We start from the raw sequence: 27,592 nt of genomic DNA on the forward strand, positions 1-27,592 counted from the left end.
GATGGGAGTTGCTGTTTGCATGTTCCTGCCCGGATCGTAGCTTAACCACAGAACTACTGCAAAGTTTTTCTTTTAAAAAAGAGAAAAATCTAAATTTTAAATAACAGATACATTTGCTTGGATTTGTGCTGCTTAAGCTACCTAGAAGAGAGTCCCTCTCAGCAGATGCATAGAGCATGCTACAGTATTCATCTTATTCCAGAAAGCTAAATGGCCTAGACCACCACCACTGCTTTCCAACCGCTGTATTCATTAGGGCTGCTGTGGCAGTTACTGAGGAAGAGAGATTTCTTCTAACTTAAAAAGCCAGGAGTAGGACACTGAAGTTGTCAGGAGACCTTTATTACAAACAATTTTTTAAAACAAAATCTACCTTTTTACAAGTTTGCAGCTAGTTTTATTGCCATCAAAGCTAAAGTCATCTGATAAAACTACATGCACAACTTGAGCTTTTAATTTTTACCTTACATGAAATAAAGTTTATAGACAAGTTTTATATTAGAAAAAAAATAGAAAAGTGATGCCTGCCATGTGCAACTGCAGCTAGAGTCAAGGCTACTGATAATATAACTCCAGGTTCATGCCATCATGGATTTCATCTGGAAGGAATGAGTTAAGGGGAATTCCACAGGAAATGCTCAAACTCAAATGGAAGAAGGCATTAAGTTTCTACCAGCTCAATAATTCAAAATAAACTACAGCAGCAAATTTATTCTTTGATACATTGTACAAATTCTTAACAGAATTCTCCTTCCCACTTGTGTTTCTGTCCCAAATGGACAAACTAAACTGCTAGTGTTATGGAAGGGAACATGGGTCATATGAGACATTGTAAGCATCAACATTAGAAGCAGCAGCATCTTAACTCCGCATATTAGTCCCCGTCATATGCTACCCCACTCAGTTTAGTAAGGGACTTTTTCCTGTAGATTCACCAGTTATCTTATGATGGCCTATCAATACTGTCAGTCACCAGTACCCAAGGGGATAAGCAAGACCTCTGGTTTGTGACAAGCAACTATGTCAGATTAGGAAGGGTCTCTGTCTAGCTATGTATTTATAATGTGCCTGTCACTCTACTACTTAGGTTGTGGATCTTGTAAATGACAGTTATTTTAACTAGACAAAGGGTTTCTCCAGAAGCTGCAGTTTACTTGGACTATTCTAATGTTCAAGGATACAGTCTCCCAGTGATACATGGTCCTTGAAGATTGTGTACCTGCACAAACGTTTTAAAAAGGAAGTTAGTCAAGAACAGAAGTCTAATACAAGAATTAACAAAAGGAAGTGTAGTCAATAAGAATGGAACAATTGTGATAATATCCAGAGGTTTGCTGGTATCAGTTATTACATTAGAAAATCAATCATTGAAATGTTACAACAGGTTTCTGAAACAATGTTTTTTTAACAAATGCCAATCATGAATTCCATGGGGAAAGGGAAGAGGCTGCCTATGTGCAGTTACTGTGTTAAATATATAACTTCACATATAGAAGTTAGAATGGCCATACTGGGTCAGACCAAGGTCCATCTAGCCCAGTATCCTGTCTTCCGACAGTGGTCAAGGCCAGGTGTGTCAGAGGGAATGAACAGAACATGTAATCATCAAGTGATCCGTCCCCTGTTAGGGGAACAGCAGGAAATTCTGAAAAAAAGATGGAGAACCAAGTACAAATCTTGAGTCGAATGTCACTGCAGGTGAGAATATGAAGGAAAACTCACTCAGCAGCATTCATCCAGAATAATTTGTAGTTATTTATACTTTTGTTTTACAAAGTTTATAGCTGCTGGCCTGCCTCTGAGACTTTAAGTGAGAGGTTTGTCCGTGGAGTCCCCAGGAACATTGGACAATGGGGAAGGTACAGAATGTGAAACATCTGAGAATTAAAAAATTGAGAACCTAAAAAGAAATCTTAAATGAACACTCACTGGAAGTCTGCACCACATGCCTCCTCTCCCTAGGATCACCCTTTCTGTTGCATTCTTTAAGATTTCGCATTCATCCCAGAGTGCATCAGAAACTAGTGAGACACATTACCTCAAATGCAGCCATCTCTGGGTATGTGTGGTGGGAGGGGTGTGGATTGTAGCTGAAGACTGCATCAGACACATTCACATGCAGGGAAGTGCACAGAATTCAGTTTACCTGCCTTGGGAGGATGAAGAGCTAAAATGACCCTGCTAGGGATTGAAATCTGTAGCTCCAGGGAGTCCCAGTGCATCGAGCCTGCTAAGGTGGGGGTGGCCAACATGTGTCTCTTTAGAAGTTAACATGTGGCTCCTTGTATAGGCACCAACTCCAGGGCTGGAGCTACAGGCACCAACTTTCCAATGTGCCCAGGGGTGCTCACTGCTCAACCCCTGGCTCTGCCACAGGCCCTGCCCCCACTCCACCCCTTCCGCCCCCTCCCCTGAGCCTGCAGTGCCCTCGCTCCTCCCCCCCAGAGCCTCTTGCACACCACGAAACAGCAGGGAGGGAGGAGAGCTGATCAGTGGGGCGGCCAGTGGGCAGAAGGTGCTGGGAGCGGGGTGGGGGAGCTGATGTGGGGCTGCTGACGTGTTACTGTGGCTCTTTGGCAATGTACATTGGTAAATTCTGGCTCCTTCTCAGGCTGGCCACTCCTGTGCTAAGGTGTTTCCTTCCCTCGCCCCTGCGTTTAATTCACCCACTTACCATTTCTTCAGCACAATTTTGTCCCAGCGGGTCCCAGTCTGAGCTGCAATGAGTTTCTTCAGGTCGCCGATTGTGTCCTCAGTGCTGAGCAACACGGTTAAGGAAACTACATTTGCACCCACGTACCGAGCGCCTGAACAAAGCGGCATTGACCAGGGCCAGAATCCCCCTCCTCCCCAAGGAGCTAGAGTCAGGGGTCGGCAGCCTTTCAGAAGTGGTGTGCCGAGTCTTCATTTATTCACTCTAATTTAAGGTTTCGTGTGCCAGTCATACATTTTAATGTTTTTAGAAGGTCTCTTTCTATAGGTCTATAATATATAACTAAACTATTGCTGTATGTAAAGTAAATAAGGTTTTTAAAATGTTTAAGAAGCTACGTTAAATGCAGAGCTCCCTGGACCGGTAGCCAGGACCCAGGCAGTGTGAGTGCCACTGAAAATCAGCTCGCGTGCCATAGGTTGCCTACCCCCTGGAGACATTTATAGTCACCTTTCCCACCTGTCACGTTACAGACCCCCACCACCACGGCATCTCCCAGCGGGTAGGGTGCTCTCGCTAGGAGAGGAAGAGGCGCTGATGGAAGCTCCCATTCCCAAACGCCCCAAGACTCCCACAGGCCGTACCCCAGCATCCCCTCCGGAGGATACTTGCATTTGACTCGCACTTTCTTGCCCAGCCGGTCGTTGCAGACAACTTCGATCATCCTGCCGGCCTGGGGGGAGGCGAGAGGCGTTAGGGGGGGGGGCGGGGTGACCCCGCCCAGGGCTGGGGAGAACTGGGGCTGAGAGCGGGGGGGGGGGGGGTGGGAGAGGTTGGGGGGCGGGGTGACCCCCCCCCCCGAATGGGGAGAACTGGGGCTGAGAGCGGGGGGGGGGTTGGGGGGGTCCCTTCCCGGGGCGGGGGCGGGGGCGGAGCCGGCCCTGCCGGGAGCCGAAGGACGGACGGACACTGAGGCGAGGGGGGGGGGGAGGTCGCGCCCCTCCCGGCACCTACCGCTGCTGCCCGTAAGCGCCGAGGAGCTGCTGGGGAGTCTGACCCGGAAGCGGAAGTGCTCTGCTAGCGGCAGGAAGTCGGTGTGGCCGGGGCCGGGCGGAACCGGAAGCGGAAGTGTCTGGCGATGGCGGCGGCCGCGGGCCTGGGGGCGCTGCCCGACTCCCTCCTGCTGGAGATTCTGCGGCTGCTGCCGCTGCACGAGCGGCTGCGCGGGGCCAGGTGCGGCGCGGCCCCCCCGGTCCAGCCCCTGTCCCACCCCGGCCCCCCCGGTCCAGCCCCCCCATCCTCCTCCTCCCCCCCCCGGTCCAGCCCCTGTCCCCCCCCCGGCCCCCCCGGTCCAGCCCCCCCATCCTCCTCCTCCCCCCCCCGGTCCAGCCCCCCCCCATCCTCCTCCTCCTCCCCCTGTCCCCCCCCGGCCCCCCCGGTCCAGCCCCCCCATCCTCCTCCTCCTCCCCCCCCGGTCCAGCCCCCCCCCCCGGCCCAGCCCCCCCCCATCCTCCTCCTCCTACCCCCCCCGGTCCAGCCCCTGTCCCCCCCCCCGACCCCCCCGGTCCAGCCCCCCCCATCCTCGCCCCCCCCCTCCTCCTCCTCCTACCCCCCCCCCCGGTCCAGCCCCCCCTATCCTCCTCCTCCCCCCCCCCGGTCCAGCCCCCCCCATCCTCCTCCTCCCCCCCCCCCCCGGTCCAGCCCCTGTCCCCCCCCCGGCCCCCCCGGTCCAGCCCCCCCATCCTCCTCCTCCCCCCCCCGGTCCAGCCCCCCCATCCTCGCCCCCCCCTCCTCCTCCTCCTACCCCCCCCCCGGTCCAGCCCCCCCTATCCTCCTCCTCCCCCCCCCGGTCCAGCCCCCCCATCCTCCTCCTCCCCCCCCCCGGTCCAGCCCCTGTCCCCCCCCCGGCCCCCCCGGTCCAGCCCCCCCCATCCTCCTCCTCCCCCCCCCGGTCCAGTCCCCCCCCATCCTCACCCCCCCCCCCCCGGGGCGGCTCGGTCCAGCCCCCTCCCCCATCCTCCTCCTCCCCGGGGCGGCTCGGTCCAGCCCCCTCCCCCATCCTCCTCCTCCCCGGGGCGGCTCGGTCCAGCCCCCCCCATCCTCCTCCTCCCCCCCCGGGAGGCTCGGTCCAGCCCCCCCTCCCCCATCCTCCTCCTCCCGGGGCGGCTCGGTTCAGCCCCCCCCATCCTCCTTCTTCCCCCCCCCCCGGGGCGGCTCGCTCCAGCCCCCTGCTCCCCCCGCCCGCGGCTCGGCCCAGCTTCTCCATGTCCCCCCGGTGGATGAGCTTGTTCCCTGTGCCCCCCACAAAATTGAGCACGGCTGCTGCTGCCGGGATCGTAACTTGCCCTGCTGCTGTTCCCACAGGGTCTGCAGACGCTGGCACAGGCTGGTACAGGACAAGATGCTCTGGAGATTTGTGGATTTGAGGCCCTACAAGGTACCAGCCCAGCTGTGTCCCTGCAGCGTGACTACTCCAAGGGGTTCATAAATGCTGTCCCGGGGAAGGGGTAGAGGGGCCTTTGGGGACCAGACGCCTGCATCCGGGATTCAACATGAGATGGTGAATGAGAGAAGAGAAGCGGCACAGTGAGGCTATCCCAGGGGCAGATCTTGCACATATGGGGCATTGGGGGAGGGAGCTGCGTATGGGAGGCTAGTGTTAGATGGGTAGAGAGGCCATGAGATCAGCTGGACCAGTTTCTGAAGAGCATTTAAAACCAGGAGGGTTGTTTTAAGCAGCTCCTGGAGTCAGGGATGGTGTCTGAGGACAGAGACTGTGTATGTGGAGGAGAAGGCAGCCACAGCATCTGACACGTGCTGGAGTGTGGAGAGCAGAGACTGAGGTTGCTCATAGGGAAAGGAGCTGCAGCAGTCAGGGTAAGAGGAGATCTACTGCAGGGTCGTGCCTGTGGCTTATCCTACGGGTGTGGAGTAACTTCCTTAAAGATGAATGGGAAAGAGGTATGTGAAGAAGAGCGGGGATGGGCCTTTCCTTGCTCGTTTACTGCTTCTGTTGGGTGTGTTGCGTGTCTTGTCAAGGTGCTAAGTGCTCTGTTGCTTGCTCTCTTGTGCTCAGCTCAGCTCCAGAATCCTGTGGCACCTGCTAAGGCAGTACCTGCGCAATAGCCTGAGGGTACTGAAAGTGAGAGGAGCTCTCTACTCCATGAGAAAGCATGAGTTCCTTTCCCCAGCGCTGCTGCAGGCACTCGGAAAGCAGTGTCCCAGCCTCTATCATCTGTGTCTGACCCAGGCCGACCTCCGTCGGCTCCCATATGATTGTATACCGTCTTCTCTAAAGAGCATGAAGTTGAGCCAGTGTGAGATCCCAGCTGTGTGGTTCCAAAAATCTGCATCTCCAGAGACTCCCAGAGTCCTGCCACAACTGCAGCATCTCATGATCCATAACGTCTCTGCCTTTTCTGATCAGCATCTGCTTAACGTATCCTCTCAGACCAGCCTAAGGACACTGACCCTCTCTGGAACCTACCGGCTGACGGACGCTGGAATTCAGAGAGCAGCCCCATATCTGGAGGACCTGGAATGCCTGGTCCTGCGCAAATGTGTCATTACAGACGCTGCTGTTCACTTCATCGGGCGTCACATGAAACAGCTCCGCTCTTTGGAATTCAGCAATACTTGTTCCCTAACAGATGCAGGCCTGGCTTGTTTAGCAGCCTGGAAGTGCTTGGAAACCCTCCACCTCGAGTCCAGGTTTAAGCTTTCCCCCGATGCCATTGTTGCTGTGTGCCAGGCACTCCCCCAGTTAAGCAATCTCAATTTAGATGGGATTGACTTTGAAGACCAGACAATACATAAAATTCAGGCAAGTTTGCCCAACTGCCGTTTCTAATGTGCTCCCTGACACACATTCTGAGGCGAAATGTTAACAGTGGGGAGTTGTATGGAATACATGAGGGTGAGCTGTGGGGTGTTCACCCCCCTGAAATAACTCCCAGAATTGCTTCTTCTGGGCAGGGTCCCCTCTCAGTCTTCTCTTTTCCAAACTAAACAAACCCAATTCTTTCAGCCTTCCTTCATAGGTCATGTTCTCAAGACCTTTAATCATTCTTGTTGCTCTTCTCTGGACCCTTTCCAATTTCTCCACATCTTTTTTAAAATGCGGTGCCCAGAACTGGACACAATACTCCAGCTGAGGCCTAACCAGAGCAGAGTAGAGCGGAAGAATGACTTCTCATGTCTTGCTCACAACACACCTTGTTAATACATCCCAGAATCATGTTTGCTTTTTTTGCAACAGCATCACACTGTTGACTCATATTTAGCTTGTGGTCCACTATAACCCCTAGATCCCTTTCTGCCGTACTCCTTCCTAGACAGTCTCTTCCCATTCTGTATGTGTGAAACTGATTGTTCCTTCCTAAGTGGAGCACTTTGCATTTGTCTTTGTTAAACTTCATCCTGTTTAACTCAGACAATTTCTCCAATTTGTCCAGATCATTTTGAATTATGACCCTGTCCTCCAAAGCAGTTGCAATCCCTCCCAGTTTGGTATCATCCGCAAACGTAATAAGCGTACTTTCTATGCCAATATCTAAGTCGTTGATGAAGATATTGAACAGCGCCGGTCCCAAAACAGACCCCTGCGGTACCCCACTCGTTATGGCTTTCCAGCAGGATTGGAAACTATTAATAACAACTCTCTGAGTACGGTTATCCAGCCAGTTATGCACCCACCTTATAGTAGCCCCATCTAAATTGTATTTGCCTAGTTTATCGATAAGAATATCATGCGAGACCGTATCAAATGCCTTACTAAAGTCTAGGTATACCACATCCACAGCTTCACCCTTATCCACAAGGCTCGTTATCCTATCAAAGAAAGCTATCAGATTGGTTTGACATGATTTGTTCTTCACAAATCCATGCTGGCTGTTCCCTATCACCTTACCACCTTCCAAGTGTTTGCAGATGATTTCCTTAATTACTTGCTCCATTATCTTCCCTGGCACAGAAGTTAAACTAACTGGTCTGTAGTTTCCTGGGTTGTTTTTATTTCCCTTTTTATAGATGGGCACTGTATTTGCCCTTTTCCAGTCTCCTGGAATCTCTCCCGTCTCCCATGATTTTCCAAAGATAATAGCTAGAGGCTCAGATACCTCCTCTATTAGCTCCTTGAGTATTCTAGGATGCATTTCATCAGGCCCTGGTGACTTGCAGGCATCTAACTTTTGTAAGTGATTTTTAACTTGTTCTTTTTTTATTTTATCTGCTAAACCTACCCCCTTCCCATTAGCATTCACTATGTTAGGCATTCCTTCAGACTTCTCGGTGAAGACCGAAACAAAGAAGTCATTAAGCATCTCTGCCATTTCCAAGTTTCCTGTTACTGTTTCTCCCTCTTCACTAAGCAGTGGGCTTACCCTGTCTTTGGTCTTCCTCTTGCTTCTAATGTATTGATAAAAAGTCTTCTTGTTTCCCTTTATTCCCGTAGCTAGTTTGAGCTCATTTTGTGCCTTTGCCTTTCTAATCTTGCCCCTGCATTCCTGTGGTGTTTGCCTGTATTCATCCTTTGTAATGGTGTCTGTGTTTGTGAAATGGACATTCATCCTGTCTGGAGGCAGAATTTTCTCTGGCTAAAACAATGAGGTGAGCAGTGTAGGACAAGGACCATCCTGACAGCTTGTATCACCTGAAAACAGGCCAGCAGAAATTCAGTTCTGCAGTCTGCTTGGCTGGGCTCCTGAAGTGACTTCTCACCTTCTCCTACTAAGAAAATAGCAAGGCCCGATTAATAGGTGGCATATGAGGACCAGTGACCCTATGAGCTTATTTAAATTAGAGGCAGTTTGGCAGCAGGGGGTTTCTCTTTTAAGTTTAACCCTTCTCACATTAAACTTCAGGCAACAGGTGAATTATCCCCAAGCACAAGGGAGTAATTCAGCTGTTGTCCTGACACACAGAAGGGTTTGGCTACCCAAACCTTGGACTGTAGATAAAATTTAACTCAGGTCAAAAGGCATTAGCCATATTGTTGTGCTATGAGCATACTCCAAAACATGCCTAGTAGGAAGTGGACAAAGGATTGTGCAAACACCCATTTTAATTGCCCGGAACAGAACCTTTAAGGGGAAAGAACCCATCATTTCCATTTCACAAACACAGACACCACACAGGTCGGTGATGTGCGGCTGTGATTGTGTCCTGTCCCGCAGGGTGGAGTGGTGGGGGTTCTGCTGCGACCCCAAGGATATGTGGAATGTGGGGGAGGGGGAAGTATAAGGAAGTCCCGGAATGCATTTGTCTGTGTGCTGCAGGGGGAGGCAAGCACACACCTGTTCAGCCTGAAGTTCAGTCAGAGATCACAGCATGTCTGTTTGGTCCTTGAGCAGCACCATCATCTCTGCCTGTCCGTTTCTCCTGTCCTTGCTATCGCTCTGCATTCTGTCCCTGAGCGTCACCCTCCAAGCCTGGAATCTGACACAGCAGAACCTTACAGGACCTCCTGCAACATGTCTTCCCATGTCCTCTTCTTTCTCCTGCTTATCTGGCCCAGCTGCTCTTTCAGGGTGGATGGAGAGACTGTCAAGGCCGCGCTTGCAGCTGCAAAAGAAAACAGTGGACAGAGGTACTATTGTGAATGCATTCACGGCCCCACAAGTTACAAGCACAACATTCTCCCTTCTCCTTGGGATCCATAGAGCTGGGGAACAGTCCTAGGCATGATGAGTACGTCCTGGGGGGCGGAGCGAGTTGGGTCAATAACTTGGGGTAGCTCCCAGGCATCAGTATAAGCAGACGGGGCAGTTGAGCTGAATACTGTCACCGTTTCCCACAGGCAATGGAGACTTTAGCGTATATCTTGCTCCTGAGGGTAACGGAGGCAGAAAGGAAACTGCTCCTGCACGCGTCCGGCTGCTGTTAGTCCGTGTGCTGCAGTGATGCCTGCCGAATTGCTGAGTGTTGTGGGAAGGTGTCCTAGTAAGGCAGCCCTCCCCAGAAACCTTCGGCAGAGGATTGCACCCTACCTCCAGGAAAGTTTCCTTGAGATCTCTGTGGAAGATGCACGGAACATCCCGGGGCGCACAAACTGTTCCACTGGGCCCCCTCTGTCTAACGGTACAGGGGAATGAGAAGCAGACAGCAACTCTACCTCTATTGGTTATTTCACTATCTCTTCTAACCTGATTAAAAACATGAACAGATGTCTGCCTGCAATACTGAAGCAAATGTCCTACTTACCAGAGGTTCTTTTCCCTGAATCAGACTTGCCGGTGCTGGATGATAGGGGCTGGCTCAACTGCTCTGGTGTCAGGAAGACACCACTGGAACCCCCGGTCGACTGTCCCCCACACTCCTGCTCCTGTTCCTCGTCCAACACCTTGTACTCAGGGTTCACGCCAGTGGTGCATGACTCTGACTCCTCCAAAGTATCCACAGGGCCCTCCGGGTGGTGGTGGGGTCACCGCCAAGGATGCCAAGGATGCCATGCAGCTCCTTGTAGAAACAGCATATCTGCGGCTCTGCACCAGAGCAACTGTTTGCCTCCCTTGCCTTCTGGTGTGCCTGCCGCGGCTCCTTGATTTTCATGAGGCACTGTTGCATTTCCCTCTTGTAGCCCTTCTCCACCTTGTCCCAAGCCATCTGTCTGTAGATATCTACATTTCTATGGCTGGATTGGAGCTGTGCCGGCACAGATTCTCCCCAGAGACCCAGGAGATCCACCACCTCCTGTGTATTCAAGGCAGGAGTGTGTTTGCTGCGTGGAACCAGCATGGTCAATTGGGCAGATGCTAGGTGGGTTCTCCATGCTGAGCAAACAGGAAATGAATTTAAAAGGTATGTGGCGAGTACCTGGCCACCGGACAGTGGAGTTCAAAACAGTGACTAGAGCGGTAGTGGTGTGGCATTGTGGGACACCTCCTGGAGGCCATTAAAATTGATGTAATTAACACAGTGTCTACACTGACACTTCATCGTCATAACTATGTTGACTTAAGTGCTACGCCTCTTGTGGAGGTGGAATTATTAAGTTCACGTAGCGGGTGATTTACTTTGTCAGGAGCATCATTATAGGGTAGATGCTGACTGAATAAGATTGACGTAAGCCACCTTGCGTTGACCTAACTGTAGCATAGACCAGACCCAAATGTATGCAAATAACTAGAGCATAGATCTCAGGTGGTATATTTGAGTAATATTAGTAGACTGCCAGTAGCCAGATCCTGCACCTGGTTTGTTGGGTTACATTGCTGTCCATGGCTGCTTGTGCCTTCTATTGTTTAAATACTCCCTCATCTTTACCTGCTGTTACAAAGCCCTGAGTTCGTGTTAGCAAGTTTTGGCTGACATTAAAATGGTAGCTGTTATGAAGTTTCCATTCTAGGACACACTGAGGTTTTGAATCTGCTGAGTTGTTATCTGTAATCAAATGTCAAATTTATTTATAAAATAAAAATGCTTTTAGATCTGTAAAGTCGTCTCATGCTGTCAGGTTTTGACTGAAATGTGGCAATAGTTGACTTGTGGTTTTTAACAAATCAGTGATACTGCTTATGTTGTATGGAGAGACCCACCTCTTCCCCCTTTGCCCCCACCCTTTTCTCCCCCTTCCCTGGGGCCCCGCTCCTGTTCTACCTAGTGTCCCCCCATTCCACCCCTCCCAGTGCAGCCCCACAACCCGTTTGCTACTTCCTGCGCACACGCCCCCCGCTTCCCATGGCCCCAAGACCAGAGAAGCTCTGTGTCTCTCCCCCCCTCCCCCCTACCTGCCCAGTGCTGCTGCCAGGGCGTGGGGTCTCTAGGGCCCCCCAGTTGGCCGGGGCCCCTCAGTACAGGCCCCATAGGCCCAGTGGCTAATCCGCCACTGCCCCTTTTCTATACTGAAAGCATCTTTTCTAATAGGCGTTATCCAGGTGTAACTACATTTGAAATACAGCTACATAGTCAATATTCACAATTTCAGATACAAAATCGCATCACGTCAACACCCACCACGGGCCTTTGCGATGCTTTCTTTCAATTAAACAGTCGGATTCTCCTGATCCACACCAGTTCTAAGTCAGCTGCTAGGCGCCGGCCGAGGCGGAACACCGCCCTCCCCCCCATCCCCGCGGAGGGGGAGAGGCGAGCGACGCCCACCACAGCTGGGGCGATCCACAGGAAGGGCCCAGCTTGCGTCCAGAGTTGCACCCAGCCCCATTTTGCACCCCAGCCCTTAGAGCCAATTCTTATCCCGAAGTTACGATCCGGCTTGCCGACTTCCCTTACCTACATTGTTCTAACATGCCAGAGAGACTGTTCACCTTGAGATCTGCTGCAGATATGGGTACGGCCTGGCATGAGATTTACACCATCTCCCCCGGATTTTCAAGGGCCAGTGAGAGCTCACTGGACGCCACTGAAACTGTGACGCTTTCCAGGGCTCAAGCCCCTCTCTCGGGGTGAGCCAATTCCAGGGCGCCCTGCCCTTCATAAAGAAAAGAGAACTCTCCCTGGGGCTCCCGCCGGCTTCTCCGGGATTGGTTGTGTTACCGCACTGGACACCTCGCGGCACCGATCTCTGCCACTCCGGATTCGGGGATCTGAACCCGACTCCCTTTCGATCGGCTGAGGGCAACGGAGGCCATCGCCCGTCCCTTCGGAATGGCATTTGCTTATCTCTTAGGACCAACTGACCCCGTTCAACTGCTGTTCACATGGCACCCTTCTCCACTTTGGCCTTCAAAGTTCTCGTTTGAATATTTGCTACTACCACCAAGATCTGCACCTGCGGCGGCTCCACCCGGGCCCGCGCCCTAGGCTTCAAGGCGCATCGCAGCGGCCCTCCTACTCGTCGTGGCGTAGCCCCCGTGGCTCTCATTGCCGGCGACAGCCGGGTATGGGCCCGACGCTCCAGCGCCATCCATTTTCAGGGCTAGTTGATTCGGCAGGTGAGTTTTCACACACTCCTTAACGGATTCCAACTTCCATGGCCACCATCATGCTGTCTATAACAACCAACACCTTTTCTGGGGTCTGAGAGCACTAAGTTGTCATGGGATAAGAGGGAAGATCCTTTCGTGGATTGAGAACTGGTTAAAAGACAGGGAACAAAGGGTAGGAATAAATGGTAAATTTTCAGAATGGAGAGAAGTAACTAGTGGTGTTCCCCATGGGTCAGTCCTAGGACCAATCCTATTCAACTTATTCATAAATGATCTGGAGAAAGGGTTAAACAGTGAGGTGGTAAAGTTTGCAGATGATACTAAACTGCTCAAGACAGTTAAGACCAAAGCAGACTATGAAGAACTTCAAAAAGATCTCACAAAACTAAGTGATTGGGCAACAAAATGGCAAATGAAATTTAATGTGGATAAATGTAAAGTAATGCACATTGGAAAAAATAACACCAACTGTACATAGAATATGATTGGGACTAATTTAGCTGCAACTAATCATGAAAGAGATCTTGGAGTCATCGTGGATAGTTCTCTGAAGACGTCCATGCAGTGTGCAGCGGCAGTCAAAAAAGCAAACAGGATGTTAGGAATCATTCAAAAAGGGATAGAGAATAAGATGGAGAATACCTTATTGCCCTTACATAAATCCATGGTACGCCCACAACTTGAATACTGCATACAGATGTGGTCTCCTTATCTCAAAAAAGATATACTGCATTAGAAAAGATTCAGAGAAGGGTAACTAAATGATTAAAGGTTTGGAATGGGTCCCATACGAGGAGAGATTAGAGGCTAGGACTTTTCAGCTTGGAAAAGAGGAGACTAAGGGGGGATATGATAGAGGTCTACAAAATCATGAGTGATGTGGAGAAAGTGAATAAGGAGAAGTTACTTACTTGTTCCCATAATATAAGAACTAGGGGCCACCAAATGAAATTAATGGGCAGCAGGTTTAAAACAAATAAAAGGAAGTTCTTCACACAGCGCACAGTCAACCTGTGGAATTCCTTGCCTGAGGAGGTTGTGAAGGCTAGGACTATAACAGGGTTTAAAAGAGAACTAGATAAATTCATGGAGGTTAAGTCCATTAATGGCTATTAGCCAGGATGGGTAAGGAATGGTGTCCCTAGCCTCTGTGTGTCAGAGGGTGGAGATGGATGGCAGGAGAGAGATCACTTGATCATTACCTGTTAGGTTCACCCCCTCTGGGACACCTGGCATTGGTCACTGTTGGTAGACAGAATACTGGGCTGGATGGACCTTTGCTCTGACCCAGTACGGCCATTCTTATGTTCTTATGGCTAACTTCTCAGTTAAGCCTCCCATTGCAGGCCTGTGTTTTTATATAAATAACAAATTTGTCTAATCAGCTGTTTTCCTCCTTGCCAGGTATAGGTTGTGCAAGAAGCTTTCAGATCAAACAACAAACCTGGAAGGCACTGAACCCGTGTGGTGAAATCTACTGTGCATCTTGGCAACAACTGCCCTCTTTGCCCTGGGCTGACATTGTGTCTTTGTGGTCATACAAAAGTAAGACCAGTGCAAAATTCAGGGAAATAAACAGTGGTGAGAGCCCCAGCCTTGCACTGGGAATGGTTTCAGGTCTGTTTGTTTAATACCTACTGTGACCCCTTGGTGCCAACTGGCAGAGGGCACAGAGGGGGTGCATAGGGTTTCAAGGATTCCCTGGGTCAGACATATGCATAGTAATTCACCAAAGGGTGGCATGTGAGGTCTCCCCTGAAAGCTCACTGGTCATAATCATGGTGAAATGTATGTAAACATAGTATATACAAAGTTATGTATTTATACTGAAATGTGTGTTCTTCAGGTATGTAAGTTAAGACAGGTCACTAGAAGGCAATAAACAAGTTCTGGTCAGGCCGGGGATAGTAGACATTTATCTCCCAAAGTGGTCATTGAATATTGCATATCTTTACAATACAAGTCTGTTTGCATACGGAGCTACCAGCTAATCAAGATTTCAAAGTCTACAGGAAATCTCAAAATCTACAAGAGGGAACACAGCGAAGTGTGTCGTGTTCATGGCTAAAATCAAAGAATTAGTCTGGTATATCAGGAGAATGCAAGGAAACACAAGGTATTAGTCACAGAGGAGGCAAGCTGAGTGTGGCTTGTTTAATTGAAAAGGGATTACAGCCTATTGGCTGAAAAATGCTGGTGAACAACACTAGCAGACATGATAGTAACTAGCTGAGTAAGTCATCTAGGTCTAGAATGCGTGTTATCATTTTATTGTACTTGTCACCATTTGTTTCTAATACCTCTGCTTGTGATCATTGAAATCTCTGCTCTTTATTTCATAAACTTTTACCTGTTGTCACTATTAACATACCTCTGTGCTGAATGTTAAGCCGAGTGTGATCTGAAGGGAAATGGGTAAGCTGGTGTTGGTAGCATCGGCTCTGTGAATTCTGCAGGTGTCCAATGGACCAGGGGCTGGTCGCTCCAGAGTGACACACAGGGGTTAGAGTGTCTCGATCACTAAATGAGAGAGAACAAGGCCTGCGTAGGCCTGGAGGGGAGTGCCTCAGTTGCCCATGGCCGGGGGGGGGGGGGGGGGTTGTGGAGCCCACTCTGAGCTGGCACAAACAAGGCTTCCTCGTGCTAAGCAGAGGTGGTAGTGAGGGGCCTCACAACCCAGGCACCCTGGGAAGTGTCACACCTACTGATACGTGTTTATCGCAAACACAAAGGTTTAAGATAGAGGAAAGGCTGCAAGGAACCATGTTACCTTCCGTAGCATCTGCCACTGGGGCATCTGGTCCCTTTTTAGCTATAGACATGAAAACAAATTGGCAAAAATGAAAATCAAAAGCACAGCAAAATCAGTCAGTCCAGCTCTTACCACAGTTCGATGGGGCCAGGCTGGGACTCTGGGATCTGTAAGTGCGGTAACTGGGGCGCTGCCACACCCCCAGCTTGAAGTGGTTTCCATTATATACAGGGTTTACAGTTTGGTTCAACGTCTCTCAGTACCCCCCGCTATAAACATTGTTCCAGCCCCCCTGCTGGAATCAAAATGTTCTCTACAGTTGTTAGCACTGGGATGTTTGCAGTCCGCCAGCACTGTGTGCTGAACAGTGTAATTTAATATTTGTAAGTCCCAACTTGCCAGTTTCTGAACTGAGATTTTTTTATCCCAGGGCACCTGCGGAACATGCACGTACTAAGCATGGAATGGCAAGGGAACAGCAATTCTACCTTTCATGTACTAACTATCAGACCGTTCAGCTGCGTTAATGTATGGAGTCTGGGTATCACAGGAGTCCTAGGGCTGTGATGGAAACTTGCTGAGACTGTAGATATCACTGTTTAGTCTATGTGAGCATCATGTGACTTTGGGCAAGTCAGTTCTCCTTCTCTCTGCCTCTGTTTCCCCTCCCACCCGTTGTGTGCCTTGTCTGTTTAGAACGAAAGCTATGAGGGCAAGTTACTGTGCATGTCTGTACATCACCTGGCATAGAAAGGTTCCTATTTCAGACTGGATCTTTGAGTGCTATCATAGTACAAATAATGGCTAATATAAACAGCACAAATATAGCCATATGTTAATGAGCATTACATCAATAATTGCGTTCGGACAGCAACATTAAATGAATATAAAACATTCACCAGATGAATTGTGACTTAGCTGGAAGCAGTTAAATTTTACAGTGAGATACAGCACAGAAAAAAATGGAAGAATTCAAACAAACCTCCCAAGATTTCTCAAGGGGCGAGATTATTAAAGGCACAAGTGATGGGTAGACAAATAGCTCCTCCTATTGCAGGGGTTCTCAAACTGGGGGTTGGGACCCTTCAGGGGGTCACAAGGTTATTACATGGGGGGGTCGCGAGCTGTCAGCCTCCACCCCAAACTCCGCTTTGCCTCCAGCATTTATAATGGTGTTAAATATATTAAAAAGTGTTTTTAATTTATTAGGGGGGGGTCACACTCAGAGGCTTGCTATGTGAAAGGGGTCACCAGTACAGAAGTTTGAGAACCAAAGACAGGGTAGGCCCACTGCTTAGTGAAGAGGGAGAAACAGTAACAGGAAACTTGGAAATGGCAGAGATGCTTAATGACTTCTTTGTTTCGGTCTTCACCGAGAAGTCTGAAGGAATGCCTAACATAGTGAATGCTAATGGGAAGGGGGTAGGTTTAGCGGATAAAATAAAAAAAGAACAAGTTAAACATCACTTAGAAAAGTTAGATGCCTGCAAGTCACCCGGGCCTGATGAAATGCATCCTAGAATACTCAAGGAGCTAATAGAGGAGGTATCTGAGCCTCTAGCTATTATCTTTGGAAAGTCATGGGAGACGGGAGAGATTCCAGAAGACTGGAAAAGGGCAAATATAGTGCCCATCTATAAAAAGGGAAATAAAAACAACCCAGGTAACTACAGACCAGTTAGTTTAACTTCTGTGCCAGGGAAGATAATGGAGCAAGTAATTAAGGAAATCGTCTGCCAACACTTGGAAGGTGGTAAGGTGATAGGGAATAGCCAGCATGGATTTGTGAAGAACAAATCATGTCAAACCAATCTGATAGCTTTCTTTGATAGGATAACGAGCCTTGTGGATAAGGGTGAAGCTGTGGATGTGGTATACCTAGACTTTAGTAAGGCATTTGATACAGTCTCGCATGATATTCTTATCGATAAACTAGGCAAATACAAATTAGATGGGGCTACTATAAGGTGGGTGCATAACTGGCTGGATAATCGTACTCAGAGAGTTGTTATTAATGGTTCCCAATCCTGCTGGAAAGGCGTAACGAGTGGGGTACCGCAGGGGTCTGTTTTGGGACCGGCTCTGTTCAATATCTTCATCAACGACTTAGATATTGGCATAGAAAGTACGCTTATTAAGTTTGCGGATGATACCAAACTGGGAGGGATTGCATCTACTTTGGAGGACAGGGTCATAATTCAAAATGATCTGGACAAATTGGAGAAATGGTCTGAGTTAAACAGGATGAAGTTTAACAAAGACAAATGCAAAGTGCTCCACTTAGGAAGGAAAAATCAATTTCACACATACAGAATGGGAAAAGACTGTCTAGGAAGGAGTACGGCAGAAAGGGATCTAGGGGTTATAGTGGACCACAAGCTAAATATGAGTCAACAGTGTGATGCTGTTGCAAAAAAAGCAAACATGATTCTGGGATGCATTAACAGGTGTGTTGTGAGCAAGACACGAGAAGTCATTCTTCCGCTCTACTCTGCTCTGGTTAGGCCTCAGCTGGAGTATTGTGTCCAGTTCTGGGCGCCGCATTTTAAAAAAGATGTGGAGAAACTGGAAAGGGTCCAAAGAAGAGCAACAAGAATGATTAAAGGTCTTGAGAACATGACCTATGAAGGAAGGCTGAAAGAATTGGGTTTGTTTAGTTTGGAAAAGAGAAGACTGAGAGGGGACATGATAGCAGTTTTCAGGTATATAAAAGGGTGTCATAAGGAGGAGGGAGAGAACTTGTTCACCTTAGCCTCTAAGGATAGAACCAGAAACAATGGGTTTAAACTGCAGCAAGGGAGGTCTAGGTTGGACATTAGGAAAAAGTTCCTAACTGTCAGGGTGGTTAAACACTGGAACAAATTGCCTAGGGAGGTTGTGGAATCTCCGTCTCTGGAGATATTTAAGAGTAGGTTAGATAAATGTCTATTAGGGATGGTCTAGGCAGTATTTGGTCCTGCCATGCGGGCAGGGGACTGGACTCGATGACCTCTCGAGGTCCCTTCCAGTCCTATAATCTATGAATCTATGAAAAAAAAAACCACTGTCCTATTGCCGGTGCAAGGCATTTAGGCACCTAACTGCCATTTGTGCCTTAGTTCTATCAGTAAAGATTTATTTAAAAATTATTCCGGAAAGATGACCTGAGGCCCATGTGTGTTTGGACTGGACACCGAGGTGGAAAATAAACCCAACGTCTTTGCAACAAGATGTCTTGGAGTTAGGAGACAAGTGACAAGTCACAGTGAGAAGCTACATGTTTTTCCAAGTTCCATCTTTCAAAAACATTGCGTGACCTCAAACATTACAAATTACCATGAGACTCTTACTAAGCACGTGAGATTTTGGGCTCAAATGAAGCTTTTTTGAGAGTTGGAAAAGGGGTTGAAAGAGCACTTAGGACTTGATTCTCCTTTATCCTGCCCCTTTGTGCAGGCTTTTATACCAGTGCAAAGGGAGCGCAAAACACTACCGTTCTGATCTGATTGCATGTTGCACCAAATTAAATGACTGCACAAGGGGCAGGGGAATTGGGTACCTAGAACTGAAAACGCTTTAATTACAAAGTAAGGACTATAGCTCCATAATACATATATTTGTAGGACAATGATCAGCCTGGGATCCATTTTATCTTCTTGTGTAAGCATGTCCACTGGGACACCGCCGGTTCTGTGTGGAACCACTCTGTGAGTGCTTACCAACTGCTTTCCAAAGTCAAGAGGGCTGTGATTTTCTTCCAGAAAGAAAGTTCTGAGCTGTTGCTTTCCAAACCCTGCTTTTGTGACCAAGCTGGGTTTTTTCTTACCTGCATGAGGGGAGCAGCTTCAGGAACCAGGCATCTTGTATTTTTGCTCTTGCACAACTTAAAATTGACCAAGAGAGTTTTGAATAGAAAGAATGAGCTGGTTGGCCACCCGAGACCTTTTAATCTGTTTGAGCAGAGGAGTTATCAGGACCACGTTTGAAATGGAAGCAGTCCAAACGGCCAGGGTTAGAGGGCAAGTTGCCTGGGACATGGTGTGAGCACTGCAGGTTATACATTAACCTCTGGATTTAACATTCCTAGTGGAATTGTGAATTCTCTATTCTAGATAGTCCAGTGAGCAGGGTTCCACTTTGCCATGTTCTAATGCCATTTCAAGTCACCTCTGCCTCCCAGGCATCATTTACAGCATGGACAAGGACAGGCTTCAAGATGAGCTGCACATGTTTAGAGGTAAGCCCCCTTCCTTCCCTTCCATCCAATAGCTCAGGAACGGGAGGAAAGAGAGAAACAGGTCGCTAAACCAGATGAATGGGCAGTCATGGAATAAGAGGGAAGGTCTTCTCACAGATCAGTAGCCGGTTAAAAGATAGGAAACAAAAGGTAGGAATAAATGGTCAATTTTCAAAGTGGAAAGCATTAAATAATGGGGTCCCCCAGGGATCTGTAGCGGGGCCAGTGCTGTGCAACATATCCATAAATGCTCTGGAAAAGGAGGTAAACAGTGAGGTGGCAAAGTTTGCAGAGGATACAAAATTACTCAAGATAGGTCAAAAACTGGGAAGAGACACAAAGGGATCTCACAAAACTGGGTGACTGGGCAGGAAAATGGCAGATGAAATTCAGTGTTGAGAAGTGCAAAGTGTAATGCACATTGCAAAACAGAATCCCAACTATCCATAAAAAATGATGAGGTCTAAATTAGCTCTTACTATTCAGGAATGAGATCTTGGAGTCGCTGTGGGGAGTTCTCTGAAAACATTGCTCAATGTACAGCAGCAGTCAAAAAAGATAACAGGATGTTAGGAACCATTAGCAAAGGGATATACACCTCTACCTCGATAGAACGCTGTCCTCGGGAGCCAAAAAATCTTAGCGCGTTATAGGTGAAACCGCGTTATATCGAACTTGCTTTGATCCACCGGAGTGCGCAGCCCCGCCTCCCCGGAGAACCGCTTTACCCCCCGGAGCACTGCTTTATATCTGAATTCGTCTTATATCGGGTCGCGTTATATTGGGGTAGAGGTGTATAATAGGGCAGAAAATATCATAATGCCACTCTATAAATCCATAGTATGTCCAGACCTTGAATACTGCTTGCAGTTCTGGTTGCCCCATCTCAAAAAGGATTAGAATTCTTAAAAGTACAGAGAAGAGCAACAAAAATGATTAGGAATATGGAACAGCTTTCATATGAAAACAGCTTAAAAAGAGTGGGACTGTTCAGCTTAGAAAATAAATGACTAATGTGAGGATATGACAGAGGTCTATCCAGTCATGAATGGTGTGAAGAAAATGAGAAAGTGTTATTTATCCCTTCATGTAACACAAGAACTAGGGCTCACCCAATGAAATTAACAGGCAGCAGTACTGCTTCATACAACACACAGTCAACTGTGGAATTCATTGTCAGGGGGTGTTGTGAAGGCCAAATGTATAACTGGGTTAAAAAAGCATTAGATAAGTTCATGGAGGATAGGACCATCAGTGGCTATTAGGCAAGATGGCCAGGGGACAACCCCAGTGTTCTGGGTGTCCCTAAACCTCTGACTGACAGAAGTGGGGCTGGACCATGGGATGGGTCACTTGATAATTGTCCTGCTCTGTTCACTGCTTCCGAAGCATCTGGCACCGGCTGCCATCGGAAGGCAGGGCACTGGGCTAGCTGGACCGTTGGTCTGACTCAGTGTGGCCGTTCTGAGGTGTCTGCTCTCTCTGCTGCTGTTGAACGGATGCAGCAGAGAAGTCTTTCCTTACCCTGACCTGCGAGAAGGGAGATGAGCATCTCTGGCCAATTCAGTCTTTGGCCTCTCTGCTCTGACAGGCAGGCTAATTAGTGCTAATTGTGCTGGGCTGTTTGGGACGAGGATGCTGGCCCTGCTGGGAGCTATATTTTATGCTTTTCAATGAAAGGGAAATCTTTTGTTGGCAGGTGAGAGAAGGAAGTGGCCTTTCTCCCACTGTAGAGATGTTATTGCTTTGAATTAAGACTTGTGGCCCCTGGTATTGTGAAAGGTCTGCAAGTGTCCGACTGGAGACGCCTTAGAGGGGCTGGGTTGTTTAGGCACTCAGCATTGTCTGAAAACTGGAGTCCCCCTTAAGTTGTCTTAAACTGGAAACGACGGCCAGAATGTGCAGCCACCCTCCAAAGGCTGAGTGACAGGCCTAATTTCCCTGGGATGAAATTGGAATGTGTGTTGTACATCACTTAATGATGGGCGGGAAATAATCCTCTAGAGGGCACGTGCGAAACAAAACTGTAACCCTAGATACTTGGTCACAGTCTGAATGGACCTTAAACCCTTCCATTGTTTGTGATTATTACCAGCCATTATAAGCACATTACAGGAGTGTCTCGTGGATGGTGAGAAGCTTGTAAGCTCTTTGGGGCAGGGCCCGTCTCTGTTCTGGGTTTGTACGGTGCCCAGCACGCTGGGGTCCTGAGCCAGGATCAGGGCTCCCAGACACTACCGCAGTGAGGCTAAGAAGAAAAACCTGATAGATAGCTGTAAGTTGTAGTTATAAACGCCCTATCAACCTCTATACCAAGCAATTAACCATCTAATTTAGGGTTAATCATTTATTAACCCTTTATAAATGGGACCTTCCTGCAAAGTCACTGCCAAACCTGTCAATCTGTGACCCTTGGCGATTTTTCTTCTGTTCTAAAGACAGAAACTACTTCCGGCAGAAGCTGAGATCCTCCCGCACAGTCTACGTGCTGCTGGCGCTTTCTTACCTGCTGATCCTCATCCTGTTTGCGGTGTCACTCTCCAGAGGTACCGTGCGTGGGGCCTTCGGGAGATGAAACGTTTCACGTCATTAATGAGGAAGGAAGTTGGGGGGACTCAGAGAGACCCCGTGGGGTCTGTGTGCTCAGAAGCCCTGGGGTCAAACCCTGATACTGTCTCCTTCTGGGTCCTTGTTCTTCTTTGTCTTGCCAGCGGCAAAGAGCTCATCCAAGAGCCCCACTGCGCTGGGTGCTGCGCGGACACACGGAGCCAGCCCCTGCCTTGCAGCGCTCACAGTTAAACCGACACAGGCTGGGAGGGGAAGCAGCTGCCCAGGCTCCCCCAGCAGGCCAGGGGTAGAGCAGGGAATAAAATCCAGTCTCCTGAGTGCCAACCGTGTCCCCTGCCTGTCCACCTCGGGAGCAGGGCCCTCGCCCTCTCGGTGTGTCCCTTTCTCTCCAGCTGCAAAGCGGGGGTGGGATTGTATGTTGTTCTCTCCCTGGTGAAGGAGGCAGGTGAAGGTGAAGGTGTGACGCTCTAGCATTGTTACAGAAGGTGCTCTATTGATTATCCTCATCAATCAGGTAAATGAAAGCCTTGCTGGGCTGAGAGCGGGCGGAGGGTGATAAATTAGGTCAAACTTGTTTAACCCTTCCACTGCCTCACACTGAGGTCTTGTTGCTGGTGCTGGGGATGCAAGAGGGTTACTTTGTCAGCACTTACCAGCCCAAAAGGGAGCCACGTCCTAGCCTCCTTGTGGCCATAACCCCAGGGCCCGGCGGATCCTCAGAGCTTCATGTTAGGACTTCTCTGTGCTTGGATTTTTGCACTGATGTTATGCAAATCTCTAGTCACCTTTCATGCCAGCACCGCTACGACAGCACAGCTACCCTAGTGCACCAACGCTTACTCTGGGGGACAAACCCTTGGAAACACCCACCGCAGCCTTTGCAAAGCCGCCCGCTCCTTTCTCCCCTGGTGCCTTTGCTTCAGGCCACGGTTGCTTGGAATTTCTGGTGCCCAGTGGGGATTGTCTAATGGCAGTTTTTTCCTTTGTGTATCCCAAGGTGTTTTTGTTTCCCACCAAACCTGTTAAATCCTGCTTCCTATTCCAGGCTGAACCAGGTTGTAAACCCGGGAGAATTAGTGCATTAAGGTGCCCAGATCACCTTGCCCTGTGATTGGCTGTAAGGGCATGGTTTTGGCTTTCCCCTGGATTAAATAAGCCTCTTTGGAAGGCGTTTCTAGCACACACAAGTGCTGGTGAGCTCACTGGGTAAAGGGTGTTGAAACCCAAAGATGACTCAATGCCTCTCAGACATAGCAGGGTGGCAGCAGGGTGAGATAACCTGGCATGTGTGTTCTCTCTCTCTCTCTCTCTCCCCCTCCCCCCCACCCCCCGATTTTAGTTTCAATGCTCTCTTCACAACTGAATGAAATGCGCAATGAAGTGAAACGGAATAATTCCAGCAACAATTTCAAACGTAAGTACAGGGCACTGCCCTATGCCCCCCTCCGCCCCGGCTCCTGCTGCCTCTGCCGTGCCCTCCCCATTATACGAGCCTCTTCCTTCCCAGTTCCTCTTCCCTCCCCTGCCCTCTGCTCTGCCCACCTCCCTGGGTTGCCCTCGCTCCTTCTGGCCACAGCTGCTGCTCCCTGCTGTGATCATTCCGTTGCAGGGTATCTGTTCAGTCTCTAGCACCAGGGATCCTAGCAGCAATTTGGGGGCATTACCTCTTCTGATTTTCCTTGGCTCACTTCATGCTGCACACAGGGGATCCCAGCTTCTGAACTATTTATTGCTTTGGAGCCTGGGCCCCAGCTTTCTTCTGGTTGTTAGGCAGAAGCAAACCCCTAGTATTGTGACTGGACAGTTCTGGCAATAACCGCTGCCTTGGAAGTCAGGTCCTTGCAGAGCTGGGGTTGTGCTGTCACTTCCACACGGGACAGGGTAGACCTGCCCCACTTGGTGTCTCTGACTGCTGGTCCCTCCCTTTCCCAGTGTTCCCGTGCGGTCCTGAAGCCCGGGAATGGGAATACTTCAGTGGGAAATGTTACTTCTTCTCCTTGCGTGAGACATCTTGGCAGAGGGCGAAGGTGCTGTGCGAGGAGGAGCATTCACGCCTGGCCATCATTAACAGCCACACCAAGCAGGTAAAGACGAGACAGTCTGGATGGAAAACCTCTGAGCTTCTTTCTCATGGCTTGCCTTCTTTCAAGGCCTCTCTGTCATTCCCGAATTCTTAGCACCCACAGGAACTAGCTGCTTCCCCCAGCTACCTCTGCATCACCCTTCTGTGGGTTCCCAACACTACACGTGTAACAACTCTCTGGTGTGGGTGGCTGGTGGGAATTGAACATGGCAGCACCACCTCTGAAAGGAAGGCTTCTACCGGTTTTGCTGAAGGAGCAACTCCATTAGCAGCCCTAGGCTTTTGTGCTCTTTGTGCCAGCCACATAAAGGGGATGTGAGGCCCTGGCCCTGTGTGGTACATGCTCTGTTATGGGTCCCTGGATGTATGTAGTGACAGAGCCCTGTGGGGTGTGTTACACATCGAATAGACACGGCTCCACCAGCCCCGCTTCTGCTGTGATGCAAATGAAGAGTAAAATGGTGCTGATCCTGGTAAAGGAGATGACTCTGTGCTTCCTCCCCCACCCCACTTCCGGCCGCAGAATTTTATCATGTACAGGACACGCAACCAGCGCTTCTGGATCGGCCTCTCAGACCAGAACTCAGAAGGGGAGTGGAAATGGATCGACGGGAGCGACTCCACAACTGGTTTCACGTGAGTGCGGGGCCGACCCCTGCTGGCTATCGCTCTCCCTCTTCCTTAATGCCGCAGGCCTCCTGCTGCAGAAACAGCTCTGTGTCTGTGGAGAGAGCCCGAAGGCATGGGGCTGGGCCACAGCGGGGTAAGATCAGGTCATGGGAAGCCGCATGGGGCGTTGATGTCCAACTTTCCGTGGTGTGTAAGGCTGATGGTTTTCACCAGCAATGGGCCTACGCTTCAGTTTCTGAGCCGAGCATCTCCCTAACTCCAGGACATGCCGGCTTCAAATCCCCATTGTGCAGCTCAGGACCACCTCCAGCTTTGACCCCGCTCTGTCCCCTGCACCCCGTTCCTGCCCCTCCAACTGTAGCCCCGCTGTGTTTAGGTACTGGAAGGAGGGGGAGCCCAACAACAGTGGCCAGAATGAGGACTGTGCGCACGTCTGGACCTACGGGGAGTGGAACGACGTGCATTGCACATACGAGTGCTACTACATCTGTGAAAAGCCTGCACCTCCATGAGCAGACCGGACCAATGCCATCTCCCAGCCACACTGCCTGGACCTGCAGGTCAGTGCAGAGAGCCAGCACTGCCTCCAGGTGGTGACAGAGATGCAAGCCAAGGTCCAGTACTTTGAGGCTGTAAACATCATACTAATCTTTTTACTTTTCCCCCCACTCTTCTGTTCTTAATTTATATTCCCTTTGTCTGTGTGTCCATTTCCGGTCAGCTCCTCCATGGGTCTCTCTCAGCCGTTGGGTCCGTATCCTGGGGAGGACCCAGAATGGACCTCCGATGCACCTCTACAGTGTGAGCCTAGGGCTGATCAAAAAAAATGTTTTCAAACAAAGACATTGTTGAAAAGTTGCCTTCTTGAAACCAAATTTTAAAAATGAGTTTTCAAAATGGTCTGGGGTTTTTACTCCCCATCTCCATGCCACAAAATGAAAAAAAGAGGGGGAAAGGGTGAAAATGGGAAAAATTTGAAACCAAAAATTTGGGGTAAAAAATTTTTTTTTTTAAATGAAAAGTTATGAAGTTTTCAAAAATAACCAAATTTTCAAAATCCATTCCAACCCCCCCCACCGCCAAATTGCATCTGTTTTCATTTTTCAATCAACTCTGGCTGTAACAGACTCGTGTCCTCTGTGGGTTGGGCACCTTGGTAACATCCGCAGACTTGTGGGTCACGCGTGGATGCACTTGGAAAGTTACAGGAAAACAATGTGCAGTGTCTGCTGAAAACCACAAGAGGCCGCAGTGCGATCTGAGCCCTCCCTCTTTTTAGCAGGTGGCATAATGAGAGCACAGGGCAAAGTTTGATGCAATCAGGGGGCAAGTAGCCAATTTAGGATCGATAAGAGCAAACACAGATTTATCCAATGTGTGATTCCCTGCCCTCAGGGAGTCAGGCACAGTCCCTAGGAACGGGGTGTGCCCGTTAATAGCATTTATAGCCATCTCTGCAAGCTCTGATCGTGGAGTTAGAGGAATCATAGTGGGGATTAGGAAGAAATTCTTTCCCTCTGTAGCGCTAGTTATATTGGCAGAGGGGAGGGTCGGTTTTTCCTCTGAAGCAGTGAGCCGTGGCCACTAACAGAATAGATGGACCCTTGGTATGAGATGGGGGTGATCCCAGACTAGCTGGGGCAGTGGCCCTCTCGGATGTGAACCCTCTAATGCTCCTATATAAATTCAGAGTTAATGGCTTCCTCTGCAGCTCTGTTAGCTTCGGTGGATTTGTTAACTCCACAGCTCCATAGGTGCTGGGACGAGGGGTGCTCCCACATCCCCTGGCTTACCGCGGTTTCCATTATATGCAGGTTGGCAGTTTGGTTCAATGGCTCTAAGCACCCCACAATACACATTGTTCCAGCCCCCCTGCACAACTCTGAGGTCTCTTCCCCCATCCTCCAAACCCTGGTGCTGTTTCCCCTATGAATTCTCTCTCTGTGGCATGTGACTCTCATATTCCCTACACGGGGAAAGCTCCTGGGGTCAGATAATTCTGGTGGTCAGAAACGTCTCCTGCGAGGGATGGTGACAGATACATCTCTCTGAATCAGACATGGTTTGGTTCAGCTGCAGCTGATCTGGAAATTAGTTCCCTGTGAAAAACTTCATTTTTGTCAACATTTGTTTTTGAAAAATATGGGGGAAGTTATTGAAACCACCCTCCCCCCCCAATAATTGTTTTTCAGCCAACAAAAAACAAACACTTTCCATTTATAACCAAACGATTTTACCTGCACATTCCTCCCCCCCCCAAAAAAATATTGAAAAAGATAGCTTGGAAGATAATGTCCATTTTGTCAAAAAAGACATTTTCCATCCAAAAATAAAACTCTTGATGGAAAATTTACAACCAGCTGTAGTTACAAGCTGTATGCACCAGACGGTGCCCTTCAGCCCACAGCAGAGCGCTCTACATGGAAAGTGGCACTCAGCAAAAAGCAGCTTCCTTTCCTGTCTCCTGCGTTTTCTGTCCTTTCTTCATTGTACACTAAAAAAATTAATTGAACAGGCTGCAAATTACGGGCCTAACAGTAAAACTATTTGGCTGGGGGGGGGCTGTTGCTGCCCTGCCACCCTTGAGTACTGTGGTGATAATAAATAATTAATACTACCTAGCTCCTCTCATCAATCAGTCTGCAAAGGAGGTGACTCGTTAGTCCCATTTTACAGACCTGCATTGTACATCCCCTTAGTTCTCAGCACTCTCAGCAGCTTACATGGGGTTATTACGTTCCTAATAAAAACAGCCGAGTTGGAAGTGAAAATGGGTGATGTTGAATTCGGAGCCCCTGGTGCTCTG

At 49.2% G+C, this 27,592-nt stretch overlaps 3 protein-coding genes across 4 annotated transcripts; 2 read left to right on the plus strand and 1 right to left on the minus strand.

The window, feature by feature from the left end:
- Positions 1-321: 321 nt before the first annotated feature.
- On the minus strand, positions 322-3,750 carry UBL5 (ubiquitin like 5). Its single transcript, XM_054012657.1, has 5 exons — positions 3,668-3,750; positions 3,322-3,386; positions 2,675-2,758; positions 1,182-1,219; positions 322-599 (listed from the first exon to the last, which is right to left on the minus strand). Exons 2-5 carry the CDS (start codon positions 3,375-3,377, stop codon positions 556-558), a joined length of 222 nt encoding a protein of 73 aa, XP_053868632.1. The 5' UTR covers positions 3,378-3,386; positions 3,668-3,750; the 3' UTR covers positions 322-555.
- Positions 3,713-14,899, plus strand: FBXL12 (F-box and leucine rich repeat protein 12). Of its 2 annotated transcripts, XM_054012656.1 has the most exons (4): positions 3,713-3,886; positions 5,018-5,090; positions 5,730-6,476; positions 13,942-14,899. In XM_054012656.1, exons 1-4 carry the CDS (start codon positions 3,792-3,794, stop codon positions 13,945-13,947), a joined length of 921 nt encoding a protein of 306 aa, XP_053868631.1. In that variant the 5' UTR covers positions 3,713-3,791; the 3' UTR covers positions 13,948-14,899. The 2 variants fall into 2 exon arrangements, with proteins under 2 accessions (XP_053868631.1, XP_053868630.1); XM_054012655.1 differs by lacking the exon at positions 13,942-14,899 and having other exon boundaries at positions 5,730-11,087.
- A 4,470-nt stretch (positions 14,900-19,369) lies between these two features.
- Positions 19,370-27,403, plus strand: LOC128828505 (hepatic lectin-like). Its single transcript, XM_054013228.1, has 6 exons — positions 19,370-19,505; positions 21,944-22,051; positions 23,413-23,487; positions 24,006-24,157; positions 24,680-24,792; positions 25,163-27,403. Exons 1-6 carry the CDS (start codon positions 19,463-19,465, stop codon positions 25,296-25,298), a joined length of 627 nt encoding a protein of 208 aa, XP_053869203.1. The 5' UTR covers positions 19,370-19,462; the 3' UTR covers positions 25,299-27,403.
- The last annotated feature ends 189 nt before the right edge of the window (positions 27,404-27,592 follow it).

The sequence above is a fragment of the Malaclemys terrapin genome, chromosome 23 (genome assembly GCF_027887155.1).
Source record: "Malaclemys terrapin pileata isolate rMalTer1 chromosome 23, rMalTer1.hap1, whole genome shotgun sequence".
Classification (NCBI taxonomy): Eukaryota; Metazoa; Chordata; order Testudines; family Emydidae; genus Malaclemys; species Malaclemys terrapin.

What these genes read in the sequence shown, in the direction of transcription:
- UBL5 (XM_054012657.1), bottom strand. Translation starts at nt 3,377, where the DNA reads ATGATCGAAGTTGTCTGCAACGACCGGCTGGGCAAGAAAGTGCGAGTC. An exon ending in AAAGTGCGAGTCAAATGCAA is followed by an intron (nt 2,759 to 3,321) that starts GTATCCTCCGGA and finishes CGTGTTGCTCAG; the next exon opens with CACTGAGGACACAATCGGCG. An exon ending in CCATGTATCACTGGGAGACT is followed by an intron (nt 600 to 1,181) that starts GTATCCTTGAAC and finishes CATTCCTTCCAG; the next exon opens with ATGAAATCCATGATGGCATG.
- FBXL12 (XM_054012655.1), top strand. Translation starts at nt 3,792, where the DNA reads ATGGCGGCGGCCGCGGGCCTGGGGGCGCTGCCCGACTCCCTCCTGCTG. An exon ending in GAGCGGCTGCGCGGGGCCAG is followed by an intron (nt 3,887 to 5,017) that starts GTGCGGCGCGGC and finishes CTGTTCCCACAG; the next exon opens with GGTCTGCAGACGCTGGCACA. An exon ending in TGGATTTGAGGCCCTACAAG is followed by an intron (nt 5,091 to 5,729) that starts GTACCAGCCCAG and finishes TCTTGTGCTCAG; the next exon opens with CTCAGCTCCAGAATCCTGTG.
- LOC128828505 (XM_054013228.1), top strand. Translation starts at nt 19,463, where the DNA reads ATGGACAAGGACAGGCTTCAAGATGAGCTGCACATGTTTAGAG. An exon ending in TTCCAGCAACAATTTCAAAC is followed by an intron (nt 23,488 to 24,005) that starts GTAAGTACAGGG and finishes TCCCTTTCCCAG; the next exon opens with TGTTCCCGTGCGGTCCTGAA. An exon ending in GACTCCACAACTGGTTTCAC is followed by an intron (nt 24,793 to 25,162) that starts GTGAGTGCGGGG and finishes CGCTGTGTTTAG; the next exon opens with GTACTGGAAGGAGGGGGAGC.